Source organism: Dermacentor andersoni, chromosome 5, assembly GCF_023375885.2.
Source record: "Dermacentor andersoni chromosome 5, qqDerAnde1_hic_scaffold, whole genome shotgun sequence".
Classification (NCBI taxonomy): Eukaryota; Metazoa; Arthropoda; class Arachnida; order Ixodida; family Ixodidae; genus Dermacentor; species Dermacentor andersoni.
The window spans coordinates 160,778,924-160,791,638 of record NC_092818.1 but is presented as its reverse complement, the minus strand read 5'-3'; the positions used below and the strand labels follow the sequence as shown (position 1 = coordinate 160,791,638).

General features: G+C 45.0%; 1 protein-coding gene and 1 long non-coding RNA gene across 2 annotated transcripts in view; one reads left to right on the top strand and one right to left on the bottom strand.

Moving 5' to 3' along the window:
- Positions 1–5,897: 5,897 nt before the first annotated feature.
- On the bottom strand, positions 5,898–8,826 carry LOC126531503 (apoptosis-inducing factor 1, mitochondrial-like). Its single transcript, XM_050179044.2, has one exon. It carries the CDS (start codon positions 8,570–8,572, stop codon positions 6,734–6,736), a length of 1,839 nt encoding a protein of 612 aa, XP_050035001.1. The 5' UTR covers positions 8,573–8,826; the 3' UTR covers positions 5,898–6,733.
- A 2,033-nt stretch (positions 8,827–10,859) lies between these two features.
- LOC140218621 (uncharacterized) overlaps positions 10,860–12,715 on the top strand; it is a 30,442-nt gene continuing 28,586 nt past the window's right edge. Inside the window, exon 1 of the long non-coding RNA XR_011894828.1 lies at positions 10,860–11,045. This is a non-coding gene — a long non-coding RNA (uncharacterized lncRNA). The remainder of the gene's footprint in view (positions 11,046–12,715) is intronic.

The window sequence follows — 12,715 nt, the reverse complement described above, 5'->3', positions numbered from 1 at the left end:
GTCACGCGATCCTTCGGCTTCCGTATGGGAGAACGCAGGGAAGAGATATCCCTTGCAGACGCTAGACGGGGCAAATTGGAGAGTGTCTATGCCGGTGGTGAAGTTCGCCTCATGAAATCATGGGTTCACGGCACTTCGAATATTTCTATACCTGCCAGTAATGAACTAATATAAAGAATTGTTGCGGCAGAACTCTCCTTATAGGGCACGTAACAACTTTCAGTGTTTAACCAAAATTTGCTATATGGCCTGGTGAGGCACCCTTTATTACATCAATATTGTCCGCTTTAGACGTACTATTAGATTGAATTACAGATTTGTGATATCATGTTTCATCTCTCAGTCACATAGATGCTAACTTGATAGTCTCGTTCTCTTAAAATTTGTGATTTTCAACAATTTTTATTAAAACATCGACAACTTAAATAAAAGATCCGCTTCCCACAGTCACTAGACTCTCACTTTTTTCAACAAACTTCATCAAGTTTGGTGCACTGGTTGCTCAGAAAAAAATTTCTCCTTTCCTGTGTATTTAGAGAGGAGCCCCTGATGAGCTAAAGCTTCCTCTTAAAGGGCCCATCACCAGGTCTGGCCATTTTGAGCTGACAAGCGCAGAGTACAAATTTCGCGATAACAATCGTGTCTGCAAAGTATTACATCGCTACGCGCCGCGGAAAGATCTGAAATTTCAATCCGAACGGTGACGTAATGGTGCCCCTGCGCCTACGTAATCGTGTCCGCAGTGTGACGTCGCTCGTGGTGGCACGTGACTTCAATAATTATTCAAGACAACATCTGTTATCTGTTGCTTGAATTGACGTTCAGAGAATTAATAAAAACACACAAACGGAATATCTGCGTGTTTTTCTTGTTTTACTTCGCACCGAAGCAAGAAAGATGTACTTCCGTTTCGTCTGCTTGTTCCCACGGTCGTGCGGTCACGTGTGCAGCTACCGAAACTATGCCATTTTCTACCGTGTTCCAGCGCGTGATCGCGCTCTGCGATACGCTTGTTCTGCCTCAGTATTCGTGTAGCAGTGAATTATACCGCTAGTCATGTTTGCTTGCGTACAGCGCGCAAAATCGAGCGCTGCGCAAACGATCGAGACAACAGCTTGCGCGCGACGCCGTTGGCGAAAGTGCGCCGAAAAAAAAAAAAAAGAAAAAAAGGTCCGGTATGGGAAAACGCAGGGAAGGAATTTCGCTTGCGTAGGCTAGACGGGGCGAGTGGAGAGAGCGTCTTGCTTGGCAGCGAAGCTCGCCTGCTTAAATCATGGGTTCGCGGCACTGAAATATTTCTATCTCGGCTATTAATGAGCAGATTTGAAAAAAAATTTTTGCCAGAACGCTCCCTAGAGGACACGTAACAACTTCCAGCGTATAGCCAAAATTTGCTATGGGGACTGGTGAGGGGCCCTTTAAGCTTGTAGAGGGATGAAAATTGGCAGTTTCAGATGTGCATATTATTCGTGAGCCATAGGTAGGAATGCAGATTCGTAGAGTTTGTCAAATGCAACATTGCATGTTTAACTGATACATCTAAAGAGGCCACTGCTAGACCCACCATGAAATGCAGTCTTATTTTTCTGCACTCGACAAAAAAAAAAAAAAAAAAAAAGAAAACTTGCCCGAATATATATCAGTGGAGTCTTCAGCAAGGAACTATGCCTATGAAGCAATATTTACCACGATTTGCGAAAAATTCTACTTAGATACTGCTTTCTAGTGGATGTTGCAATGTGTTCATGATAGTGTCATGGTCAACAATATGGATAAATTGAGTAAGAGTGCGCAAATATTAAAACGTTTGAAATAACAAATTGAATATAATCTTGTTTGACTGGATCAAATTGTTGCTATTTGCAAATTTGAACCTTTTTCAAATGGATTCAAATCATCAACTGTCCACGATTAAACATTACATTTCAGGAAAAAATGTGACAACTATTATTGTGGCCATACCAGACATATTTTCACAAGATGTTGCCTGGAGGAGAATGCTACTTTTCTCTGGAAGTGCGCCTTCTGCAGCTAGGGTGTGGTTATTGCACTAAAGTTTTGCAAAAAAACATAACACTTGGCACTAGGTATCTCTTAGTACTTTTTATGAATGCTCACTTTGTGTTTTCTTAGGATTAAACCCGAGTCTTTGAAACCTGATTTAATAGAGGTATTTTAGCTAGAAAAAAAAATGTCAGCTTTCTTTGCTCTTCTATTGCCCCAGATGCACATTCCAGTCTTGAGGATAATATACGCAAACACTAACTGGCCCACCAGGCTGCCTTTCTAAACGTCATTAGATAATACATGACTGCCTATGCCCTGCAGAGTACTCATCATAAGAATTGTTTTTTTTTTTTGCAATTACTAACTTACTAACGTTGCGATTTCTAGGATGTGCACACTGCTTTACATTAATGAGAAAAAATTGCAATTATACTAAATGCACTATACAATAGCTGTCATCGCATCACAATCACCACCGTTATCATAGGCTGACGATAATGATGATATTGTCATGAGCATCACATAACTGCTGTCACAGGGATACCTAATACTCACCCAGTTCCCTTGTGCTGTAATAATCACAGTATCAAACAGTTTTTTTTTTCTTGAAAGTTTGCCCAATGGCATGAACAAACAGTGGGTCTCTACACAAAGTTCCTATCATGTTACAACAGCTCCCACTGCATTTTGTGTCAGCACACCAACATCCCCTAAGAGGTTGCCCTGGTCAAATACATGTTGCCGTCTGTCCACATAGAGAGCGATACCGATAGTTAACATCTGCTGACTCAAGCTATATATCACAGCCCCTGATGCTGCATCCTGACCTGTAATTCTGTGATTGTGTCTATGATTTTGGCCCGGTGGTATACCTGTGAGACTGAAGAAGACCAAAGCGTCTTGTCAGACTAAGGTAACACAGCAAAGAAAAAGTGCAGTACTTTTGCACCACCTTGGCTGTTGTAATGCCCGCACCTCTTATCTACCCTTATAAATAATAATTTTTGAATGGCATGGTTTGCCATGCAGCCATATTACTGTTAAATAAATGCTTTTTTGTACAACGATATTCAACTTCATTTTCCTCCAGTACTATTCGACTCAAGTTCAATTCGGTCTCAAATGTTACTAGTATTTGCACACCCCAACAGTTCCTCTCACTGGTGTAGAGTCCTTGGTATGGGAAAGCAATGCAGCACTCAAACTGAGATGAAATTAACAGCCCAATGCATAGCCCATCCTTTCCAAACTTTCCATGCCCGTTCAACTGCCACACTGTTTTCCAGTAACAGTGTTACGATACTTCTGTGTTAGCACAAGATGCACCCGCACAAAGACAGGTCTTTCTTAGATTATGTGTAGTCATATAAGTTCCAGAATTTTCACAGTGACTGCTTGAAGATCTTGTATACCCGATGAGGCGCTATAAACAAGGGCCAATGGCAAGTTGTTTCGGTCAGTTCTTTGATAGGGCTAGGGCTGTTTATTCACAATAGAATTGAGTAGCACAGTTTTTAGGTGCAAAGGTCTACCCAAATAAACAGTTTTGGTTCATCATCCTTTGTAGGCCCATATAAATGCTACGAACTGTATATGATAGTATAAAAAAATCTAGTGCAATAAAAGTTTATTTCCACAAAGCTCAGGACCTCCTATCATGATGTCCTGCACCTCAAACTGTTTACCTGTACCAAAGCCCATAAACAACTTTTCTTACAGGGACCAATCAGAGCCTGCAGTTGTCCAACCACCTTGACAATGTGAGGGCTTATCGCAGCACCCCACAGTATCTACGCTATGCAGCTGCATGCAACATCTGCTATGTGCACGGCTGGGCTGGAGTACCCGCTCATGCTTGTGTACTCCAGTTTAGCCGTGCTACGTAGCGCGCACTGCCTTTGTCCTGCACCAGCTTGACCAACGCATAATAGCCAATTCAGACTGCACATTTTGAAGCGCAATCAATAGAAAGCATATGCATCACTCATGCGAGCGATAATGGTGGCGTTTCTTTCAGTTTCGGTATCCAGAACTGCCATTTTTACTAGCTTCTTGCGACGCTTCCGCTTGTACTCTAAATATCAAATTTTGCATGGAGGTTTCTCTACATCTACACAATCTTAAACTAGGCTTTTTATGTGGTCAAACATTTTGTTGCAGTTGTCTTTTAACAGAGAGTTGTTGCGGACAGTGAAGTATTACCCAACAAAACACTGGTGCTATAGTTAACTAAATTAATGAATCCTTTATGCCTTTATTGTGCTTCTAGCAATCATTAATATAAAGAATGATGAAGCTCCTGTTATTTGCATTATTGTACCCCTCTTGCTCTCCTGCAACACTACAACAAGAAAAGTTACCTGTCTTGCTGGAATATATATGCAAAGTAGCCTCCTCTCCCTGACGGCTATGTGCCCTCTTAATGATGACGCACCACATCACATCTACTTTGAGCGGCGTACAAAACTTTCCTATAGAATCCTTGTGGCCTGAACAAAAGGCACTATCAAAGGACTCTGTCAATAGTATTAGCCTCACCATAGGTGCACCATGTCATTGCCAATGGCTAAATGCCCTCTAAACTACGCTGCACCATATTGCGGCCTTGCAGCTGCTTTAGATGGCATACCGAGCTTTCCCTGCAAGCTTCGTGACAAGAAAGAAAGACACTCTGGCAATACTAACATCATTATAGCTGTATGAATTAATTGCACTTACCCATAGGCCAACATGCTGTATGCAATGGCCAGAACTTCTCACCACTAACACACTAAATAATCTGATTTAGCGTCCTCCTTTTGTCTTCCTCTAAGCTTTGCTCTACACCAGCCGCCAGATAATTAGATCGTGCGATCTTCAGAACACCTACAGTGCTGACATCAAAGTAGTAGCGACACAAAAAAAAAAGGCGACAATTAAGTGTGCAATAGCATACAGGTGTGCAGATATTTAACTCAATACATCGAAAAAAGCTTTTGTGCTTACCATCGTACTGTTCTCACTCGAAACTTGCAAAAAGATAGCATTTTGGTATCTACATCATTGAGTGTAACACTTGGCACAGTTAATTGTGTGGTTTTCAAGAAAAATAGAAAATGGCCTGTGCTTGTGGGGATGCAAACTGCTGCCGCAATAGCCGGCCAACAGCTGCAGAAAGCAGCTGCTCAAGGAGGGTTGCCACGTGTTACCACGAAGAAGACAACATGCAGCAACCCTCACTGGCTGGCTGCTTCCCACAGTTGCCAGCAGGTGGCAACATAAAGGTATGCTTGCGCCATCACGGCAGCAGCTTGCATCCCCATAAACGAAGGAAATGTTGCATTTTTTTCTTAAGAACCAGGCAATTAACTGTGCCAAGTGTTACACTGAACGACGTAGACTCCAAAATGCAGTCTCGTAGCAAAATTTGAAATAGAACGGTGCAGCAGTAGGTGCAAAATCTTTTTTTGAGCATTTTAAGCAAAATATAAATATCCTGGTAGCTAGAATGTGATGATCATAACATGTCAACAGCTGTATGCATGTGTCTGAGGTGACTTTGCACTCTGTTTAAGTCACACTGTGACATGCTTGTGTATGCTTAACAGACCTTCAGTTTTCTGTTAAATACTTACAAAGTGGGTAAAGCTTGCCTATAATGCTATGAAGAAATGTGTGACCGATAGTGGGTTTGAATCTGTTTTCCAGCACAACAGCCCAATGCTCTAACCATTAGGCCACAATAGCACGCATGCTTCTCTTGTGCTAAGGTCACTCTCTGAAATGTTGGTTACTCACCGGTTTCTTGTATTGTTCCCTGGTGACAGCTTGCGGTTTTAGACACTGTGTTAACTGCACTGCCTTTGAGATCAACCAATATTTCTTGTCAGGCGGATACTTACAAACTGTGCGAGACCCATCTATGATGCTGTTGTATTTAAAGATGGATGAACACAATATACATTGTTGTCATATACACTATTTCATCAAAATATACATTCAGAAAGTGGCATTATGTAGACTGTTCCTGAATGGTCTGAGGTCATTTGCTGAGGGTGAGCTTCTTTAGTAGTTAATTTACTTTTCACAACACGTCTACAGTGTATTGGCCTTGAAACTTAACTGTACAGCAATGCACATTTATACAAGCAGGTCTGTGTGCACGGCAAATTTTCAAATAAAAGAACACTATAACGAAATGCGACTTAGTCGAAGTAATGAAACTGATAAGCTGTGCAAATGTTCTGTTCCCTCAATTCGCTGATCATGGCTTGGACTAGCAATGACCATATGCCCTCTGCCTCTCACCGGGCTAAGTACATGTGATGCAATGGTAAGTGTACGACTGTGGCACATTTTTCTAACATTCAGGCAGGTCAAAGGTCACAAAACTAAAACCATAGTAGATGTTTCAAGAGTGCGGAATGTTGCCTGCATAGTATTGGTACACAACTAAGCAACAAAATTAAGTTTCACACATAATCCTCCTTCAGCTTGCCCATGAGTACTAATCTAGCATGGCAACAATGGTAGTACAATGCATTCAAAATATTAAATTGACAAAACGATAGGCTATAAACAACAAAATATCAACGTAGCTACAGTGCGCATCATTTCTACACTGCACAACTTTTTGCACGAAAGAAAACGAATACAACAATCTAGATAATAAACCTGCACGCACGAACACCATGCTGGTATGCAGTCTAGGCACTACGCCGGAGTTTCCAGACAGTACAGCAAGGTTTCAATCCTCACTGTAAATGTCAAACAATTTCGCGAGGTCACTAAAGTCCTCGTACGCTCTGTGCTCATTTATGATCTTGCGCGCCACTGCCATCCTGTTGAAGATATTCCACAGGACGATGCCCACGACAACGCCATCGTCTCGGAGGTAGAACACGACTCCCTTCTCATAATCGTCACCCTCGCCAGGCGCCCGAGGCAAGTCGTCGCGCTTGGCGCTCATGGAACTCGCGACTGGCGCTGCTTCCACTGTTTCTTCGGTCTGCTGCTCTGTAGCGCGCGCAAACACGCCGACCGTCTGCAGGTGTGACTCGACGATGCCAATTGCCTCGTAGCCCACGTCGGGTCCCAAGTCCGACCAGAACATGGATTGGTGCTTGTACGGTTTGCGCGCGCCCGTCATGTTCTCTCCAGCGAGCCGGCCCGTCACCACAGCATGGTCGTGGTGCTCGATGCGTCGCCGGCCCAGCTTGGTGTCGTAGAAAGAAAGGGCGTCACCCGCAACCCATAGGTTCGAGCGCGCCTCGAGCTCGGCGTTGGCCTTGAATCCTCCGATCCGGTCATCGACCTCGAGGCCCGACGCCTTTGCCAGCTCAGTGCTGGGCTCCAAACCGGCGGCCACCACAACATGGTCGGCGGTGATCTCTTGGCCGGAACTAAGCTTTAACAGTATTTGACCGCGTGGGCCTAGTCGGGCGTCGGTAACGCGCGTGCTACTAATCACCTGGACACCTTCGGCACGCACCTTCTCTGTCGTCCACCGAGACAGGTACTCTGGGAGCAGGCGGCCCATGCAGCCTTTCTCGGAGAACACCTGGTAAACGGTGAGACCCGTCTTGACGCCGCGCCTACCAAGAGCACAGGCAAGTTCACTGCCCAGGAAGCCTCCGCCAACGATCACCACCGACTTGTCGCGGCGTGACGCCTCGTCCAACGCCTTGAAGTCGTCCACGGTGCGGTACAGCACCACCTTACCGGCCAACTCGGGCTTCTCGAACACGGGCAGGTTCTTGGGCTGGCCGCCGGTGGCGATGAGGCACTTCCCGTAGGTGATCTCGCGGCCGTCCTCCAGGATCGCCTTCTGGGCCTCCGAGTCTATGCGAGCCACACGGCAGTTGCTTACGACCGCGATGCCTCCAGTCTCCCGCTCCATCAACTGGTCAGGACGGCAGTAGAAGTCCTCATGCTCGAAGAAGATGCTGCGCTCACGGCCGTTCCACTGCTTGAAGCTAAGCTTCTTGTGCGCGTCCTCGGAGAACCATAGTTCCTTCGAGAGCGGCGGCCTCATGTACGGCTTGTAAGACTCTTCACCGATCACGAGCACTTTTGCCGTTGGGTCGGCGGAGCGGATGGCTCGGAAAGCGGAGAAAGACGCCGTGCCGGCACCGACGAGGAGATATGGGACAGACTCTGGTAGCTTCGTATACGACGCTGGTTGTACTTTCGCGCCACCGAGACCGAATGATTTCGATTTTGCGGTAGCGGCAGTCTCCTTGTCGTCTCGGTTTTTCATGGGCGGTGCGTCGACATAATCGAGCGCGCCCGAGTACCAGGCGTACACGGCCGTGCTCGTAAAAAAAGCGATTCCTACGAATAGTCGCCGGTTGAACCTCTGCTGCGTCTCCGCGAACTTCTCCTGCCAAGGTCCTATGAAACCGGGTAAATCATCCATTGTGATCTGCTTGTGTACGACCGACTTGCCATCGCCGTGCGACCCGCCACCATAGCGCCGGCAACCTGGCTGTTTCAAACAGCTGTTCCTAGCTGTGCGCGCACCGGCGAGTGCGCGTAGAATGTGCGAATACTTTCGGGGATCAGAAATGAACTGCCTCGACAACATTTTCGTAAGACACACTGAAAACACCGAAGGCGTGCTTCACACACTCACGCTCCCACTGTTGCCGCCATCTTGTATTTCAAAGACCGGTAGCGTTGCTTGACTGAGTTTAAATTTCAGGCTGGCCTTGGCATACCCCTACTGTTTTACTTATGCTCGTTAATGCTAAGAGCTCTCATATATAGCAATTATACGCTCGAGCTTAACGAAAAAATCATTCGCGTTGTCTATAAAACCGAACATCTAATAGATGGTGTCCAAATCCACGCCCCAGCGACGACGTCCCCCCAATCTGGTTAAAAAATACAGGTCTCAAAGGCCACGCTGTTTCTGGCTGCATGCGGCGGAAGCGACTTTGCCGTATAGGCGGTGTCTAAAACCAATATTTATGACGTGTTTTCAGTTAACAAAATTGCTTCTACCCACGGAGGAAGGAAACTAAGGAGAGGCCCTGACGTCACTCTTTGTGAAGCAAAAGTGAAGCCGGAAGTTGGTGTTGCTCATGGCGATGCTCCGCCTTTTGTGCCACCCTCCTCTCTTGTTTACATCTTTCGCGAAACCACGCCGCGCTGCGCGTGGTTTCGCACGCGGAGCGCGCGCGCTCGCGCAACATCCGGCAGAGCACGGTGCAGGTAACACAGCGCAACAAGACACGGTGACTAACGCAAACCCGCCCACACAGCGCCTTTGCCACGGCACGAAACCTACCAGAGCAACACGTGTGCGCGCTCAAAAAATCAGAACAACGCCGCCATTGTGGCCCAAAAGGCGTGGCCATGCAGCAAAAAAAATAAAAAAGCAGCAAAAGAAATGAGAACCTATACGTCATTTCCGCCACACTTTTCTCCTAGCGCGCGGAGGGGGTAGGGCCTCTCCTTAGTTTCCTTCCTCCGTGCTTCTACCGCATTCAACAAACAACAGCATAATCCGCATTGCTTGAGTTTCAGAGGACGCTACCCAATGAGGCGTGGAAGACACCACAACCACGTCAAGACCATGATGTGTGGCCCGTAGTGTGGCGCTGGCGAACGCTCCGAGGTTTAGACGAGACGTTCATTTGAGGGTTCGCCAGCTGTTTATAAGCGCTTAATTTTGTACGTTTTCACTCGTCTATCATAGTGGAACGGTGAAAGCTTAATTTTTTATTGAACTGAAATAAAACTCATGCTTCGCTGCAACTATTTATTGTCAAGTTTCACTTCAGTTGGCAGTGACGTTTCGTGAGTAAAACGGGGTCAGCAGTGAAATGAACTGTGCCGTCTACTTTTGAGGGGTGGAAAGCTCAGACTTCATGCACTTTGTCCGTGTCTATTGCACACGTCATCGCTTCCTCCAATGAAAAAACTTCAAGAACAGCAGACGCTACGGAGGTATCAAGTACGACGCCATTTTGAAATGGTCGCATGACGACGATTTTGTTTGCTTCTGTGATTGGCTGGCGGAGTAACAATCCCGTGCGGTCCGTGTGACTTGGTTGTCAACTGCAGTTTCTTTTTTAAGTTTTATCCTACTATAGTGAAGAGTAATCCACAGACCATGCACAAAAACAAAAATCAATTGTTTGCGAAGTGGTTACTCAACCAATCCGCCTTTCCACACCCATAAAAAAATCTTGCTTCTCCCTTCCCTGACTAGCTCAATTACCTACTTATTTTTTTCATGCATTCTGAAATAATGTGCCACAGTGCTTCGGTCGGCAGCTATGGAATTTCTCGACTCAGCACTAGCATAGAGTTTCCTACAAAAATTACTAGAGGGAACTCTGGCGCTGCAGTCGTTGTACCACCATGAGAATTATGGGAAGGCCATGGATTTGTCTGATCTTCGTGCTTGTGGATTCAGATGTTTTTTTGATTGTGCATATTACGCTCTTATTGCCGCAAATTTCAGCGCACTCTATGCTCTTCTAAGTGCAGAAGACGCGGGGAACACGCACAATTGCTATTATTTGCGACGATTGAGCTTGTCCAGGCGGCCAAATCGAAATGCGCCAAGCGTCTCATGACACTGGCATGCCCGCGATAAATTCATAAGGGCGTTTCATTCGCTTGTCGATACATGCGTCAGTGGCTTAATGGTTTCAATTACAGTGTAGTTTCAATATCAGCAGGCTTCTGTGCTAGAGTTCCCATGTTCAATCCTGTCGTCGGACAATTTTAATGATCTTTATTTATTTATTGATTACGCAATACACTCTTGAAAATGACGAGTTTACAAAGTCACAAAGCTGTTTGAAGCCAAAAGAACGAAGTTTAGGCAAATCCATGTGCTTCCCATAATTCCCATGCTGGTACAACCGCTCCCATTGCAGCTCCCGTAGATACTAGCGCCAGAGTTCCCCCTAGTAATATTTGTAAAAAACTCTATGAGCACTAGGTTCCGGTCTTTAATCTAGCAACGACTGCAGTATTCTATTAAGGCGGTGTGCAGAAATGTGTATGGATTCAAATTTAACTGGAAAAAAAAGGAAACCTAGGTGAGAAATAGCTCTTCACTACAGCATCTCCAAAGCCCAGGTGCAGCTTCTGGACCTGGGCTTTGTCACTGTACTACAGCCAACCCATTTTTGGCCAGAAGGTTATTGAATTCCATCTTGCTAAAGCTGTACTGGCAATGCTAAATGTCCCCTAGCTTTAGAGATTTGCCATTGTTTGTTTGCTGTAACAGTGTGAAAGCCCGGCCCCACATTACCTCAAGAATTGACGTCTACATTTGCAGTGGACCGTCTATGGCTAGAATGGTTCAGCTTCAAAGCTCGTGCTGCAGGCTGGTCTGCAATGAAAGGCCATGCTTCGTGCAGCAACACAAATGGCCATGCAAAATATGACTAGCTGAGCCAAAACTGTGTATGCAAAGTGGATTAAATGCCTTCAACAGCTGCATTGGAAATATGTCTTTGGGAGCTCTCTTAAAGTGGAATATGCTAAGTGGACTTTTGTGGTTAATGCCCTGGTACGAGAACAGGATTGGAATGCATGCATAGGGCTTTGATGAACATAATGAGAATGTTGTGTGTATCACTGAGTGAACTTAACTGATCCTGGAGTATAAGAAATTGACGAGATGGTACAGTCACAAGTGAGCTCACCTTGGAGGCTGTGTATTGAGTGGGGACTTGGTGGGCCAATCCTGACACCAGAGCACAATGTTTGGCCTTGCCAGAGATTTAATGTGGTTTGTAACGTGGGCCAATCTTGATTTTTCAAATGTAGCATGTGTGCCTAGCTTCTTTGCCTCTTTCTCCAGCTTTGGTGTCAGTGTCTTGCCAAGTACGTCTAGACGTAGTGCAGGGTCCCTCACACAGCTGAGGCATGGAGAGGAAAAGTATTAGGAACAGTTGTCACATTAGCCTGGAAGAGTTTGGCATTTCCACCTATGAGTTCAGAATGGAAAAACATTATAGTGGCTGTGATACAAACATGACAAATGGTGTTCATATAGTTCAGTGTGACCATAAAAGACAATTCTAAAGGTCTCAATTGGGAGGTACGATCGATCACGTCTTTGCAAGAGGCATAGATGCATTAAAGGGGCACTAGAGAGAAACACTAAATCTGTTGAATCTAAGAAGTATTCTTTCAAAGCTTTCATGGTATTTTTAATTTCATGGTATTAGGTTGTTTATTAAAAGTAAAAATAAAAGTCAGAGTTCTGCGTTTGTAAATTTTACACTGAAATCTTAGTTGTGCGGCGTCACCCATTTCAAATTATTTTTCTCATTTAGGCTGTTGTGGCTCAGTAAAGGTTCTTGAAACTTGCGAAGTTCATTCTTTGACTTTTTTAGCACAGAATACAGTCAATCTTTACTAGTAAGAAGTTAGATCTAAGCCTGGGCAGGCTTATCAAAATGTATGACATCATGGTGAGCTGATGCGATAACTTCAAGGTGGCATTGCCATGTGTCCTTTGTTATTGTGTCTTCTCTGGTTTATCAAGGCTCTTCTTATGTTAGGGGTGGCTCTTTTGGTATTGTATAAAGGTAATTTACTATTACAGCTAAAATAATTTTTCTTTCTAGAGTTCTTAAAGGTCAAGTGCTATGTTTTGTGCTTCTTAATATGGGCAGGATGTGTGAGGTGTTTGAGAACACTGTTTTTGGTTGCCACAGACATAACCATTCTCATTCTACCAGTCTAGGTGCTTACC

What these genes read in the sequence shown, in the direction of transcription:
- LOC126531503 (XM_050179044.2), bottom strand. Translation starts at nt 8,572, where the DNA reads ATGTTGTCGAGGCAGTTCATTTCTGATCCCCGAAAGTATTCGCACATT.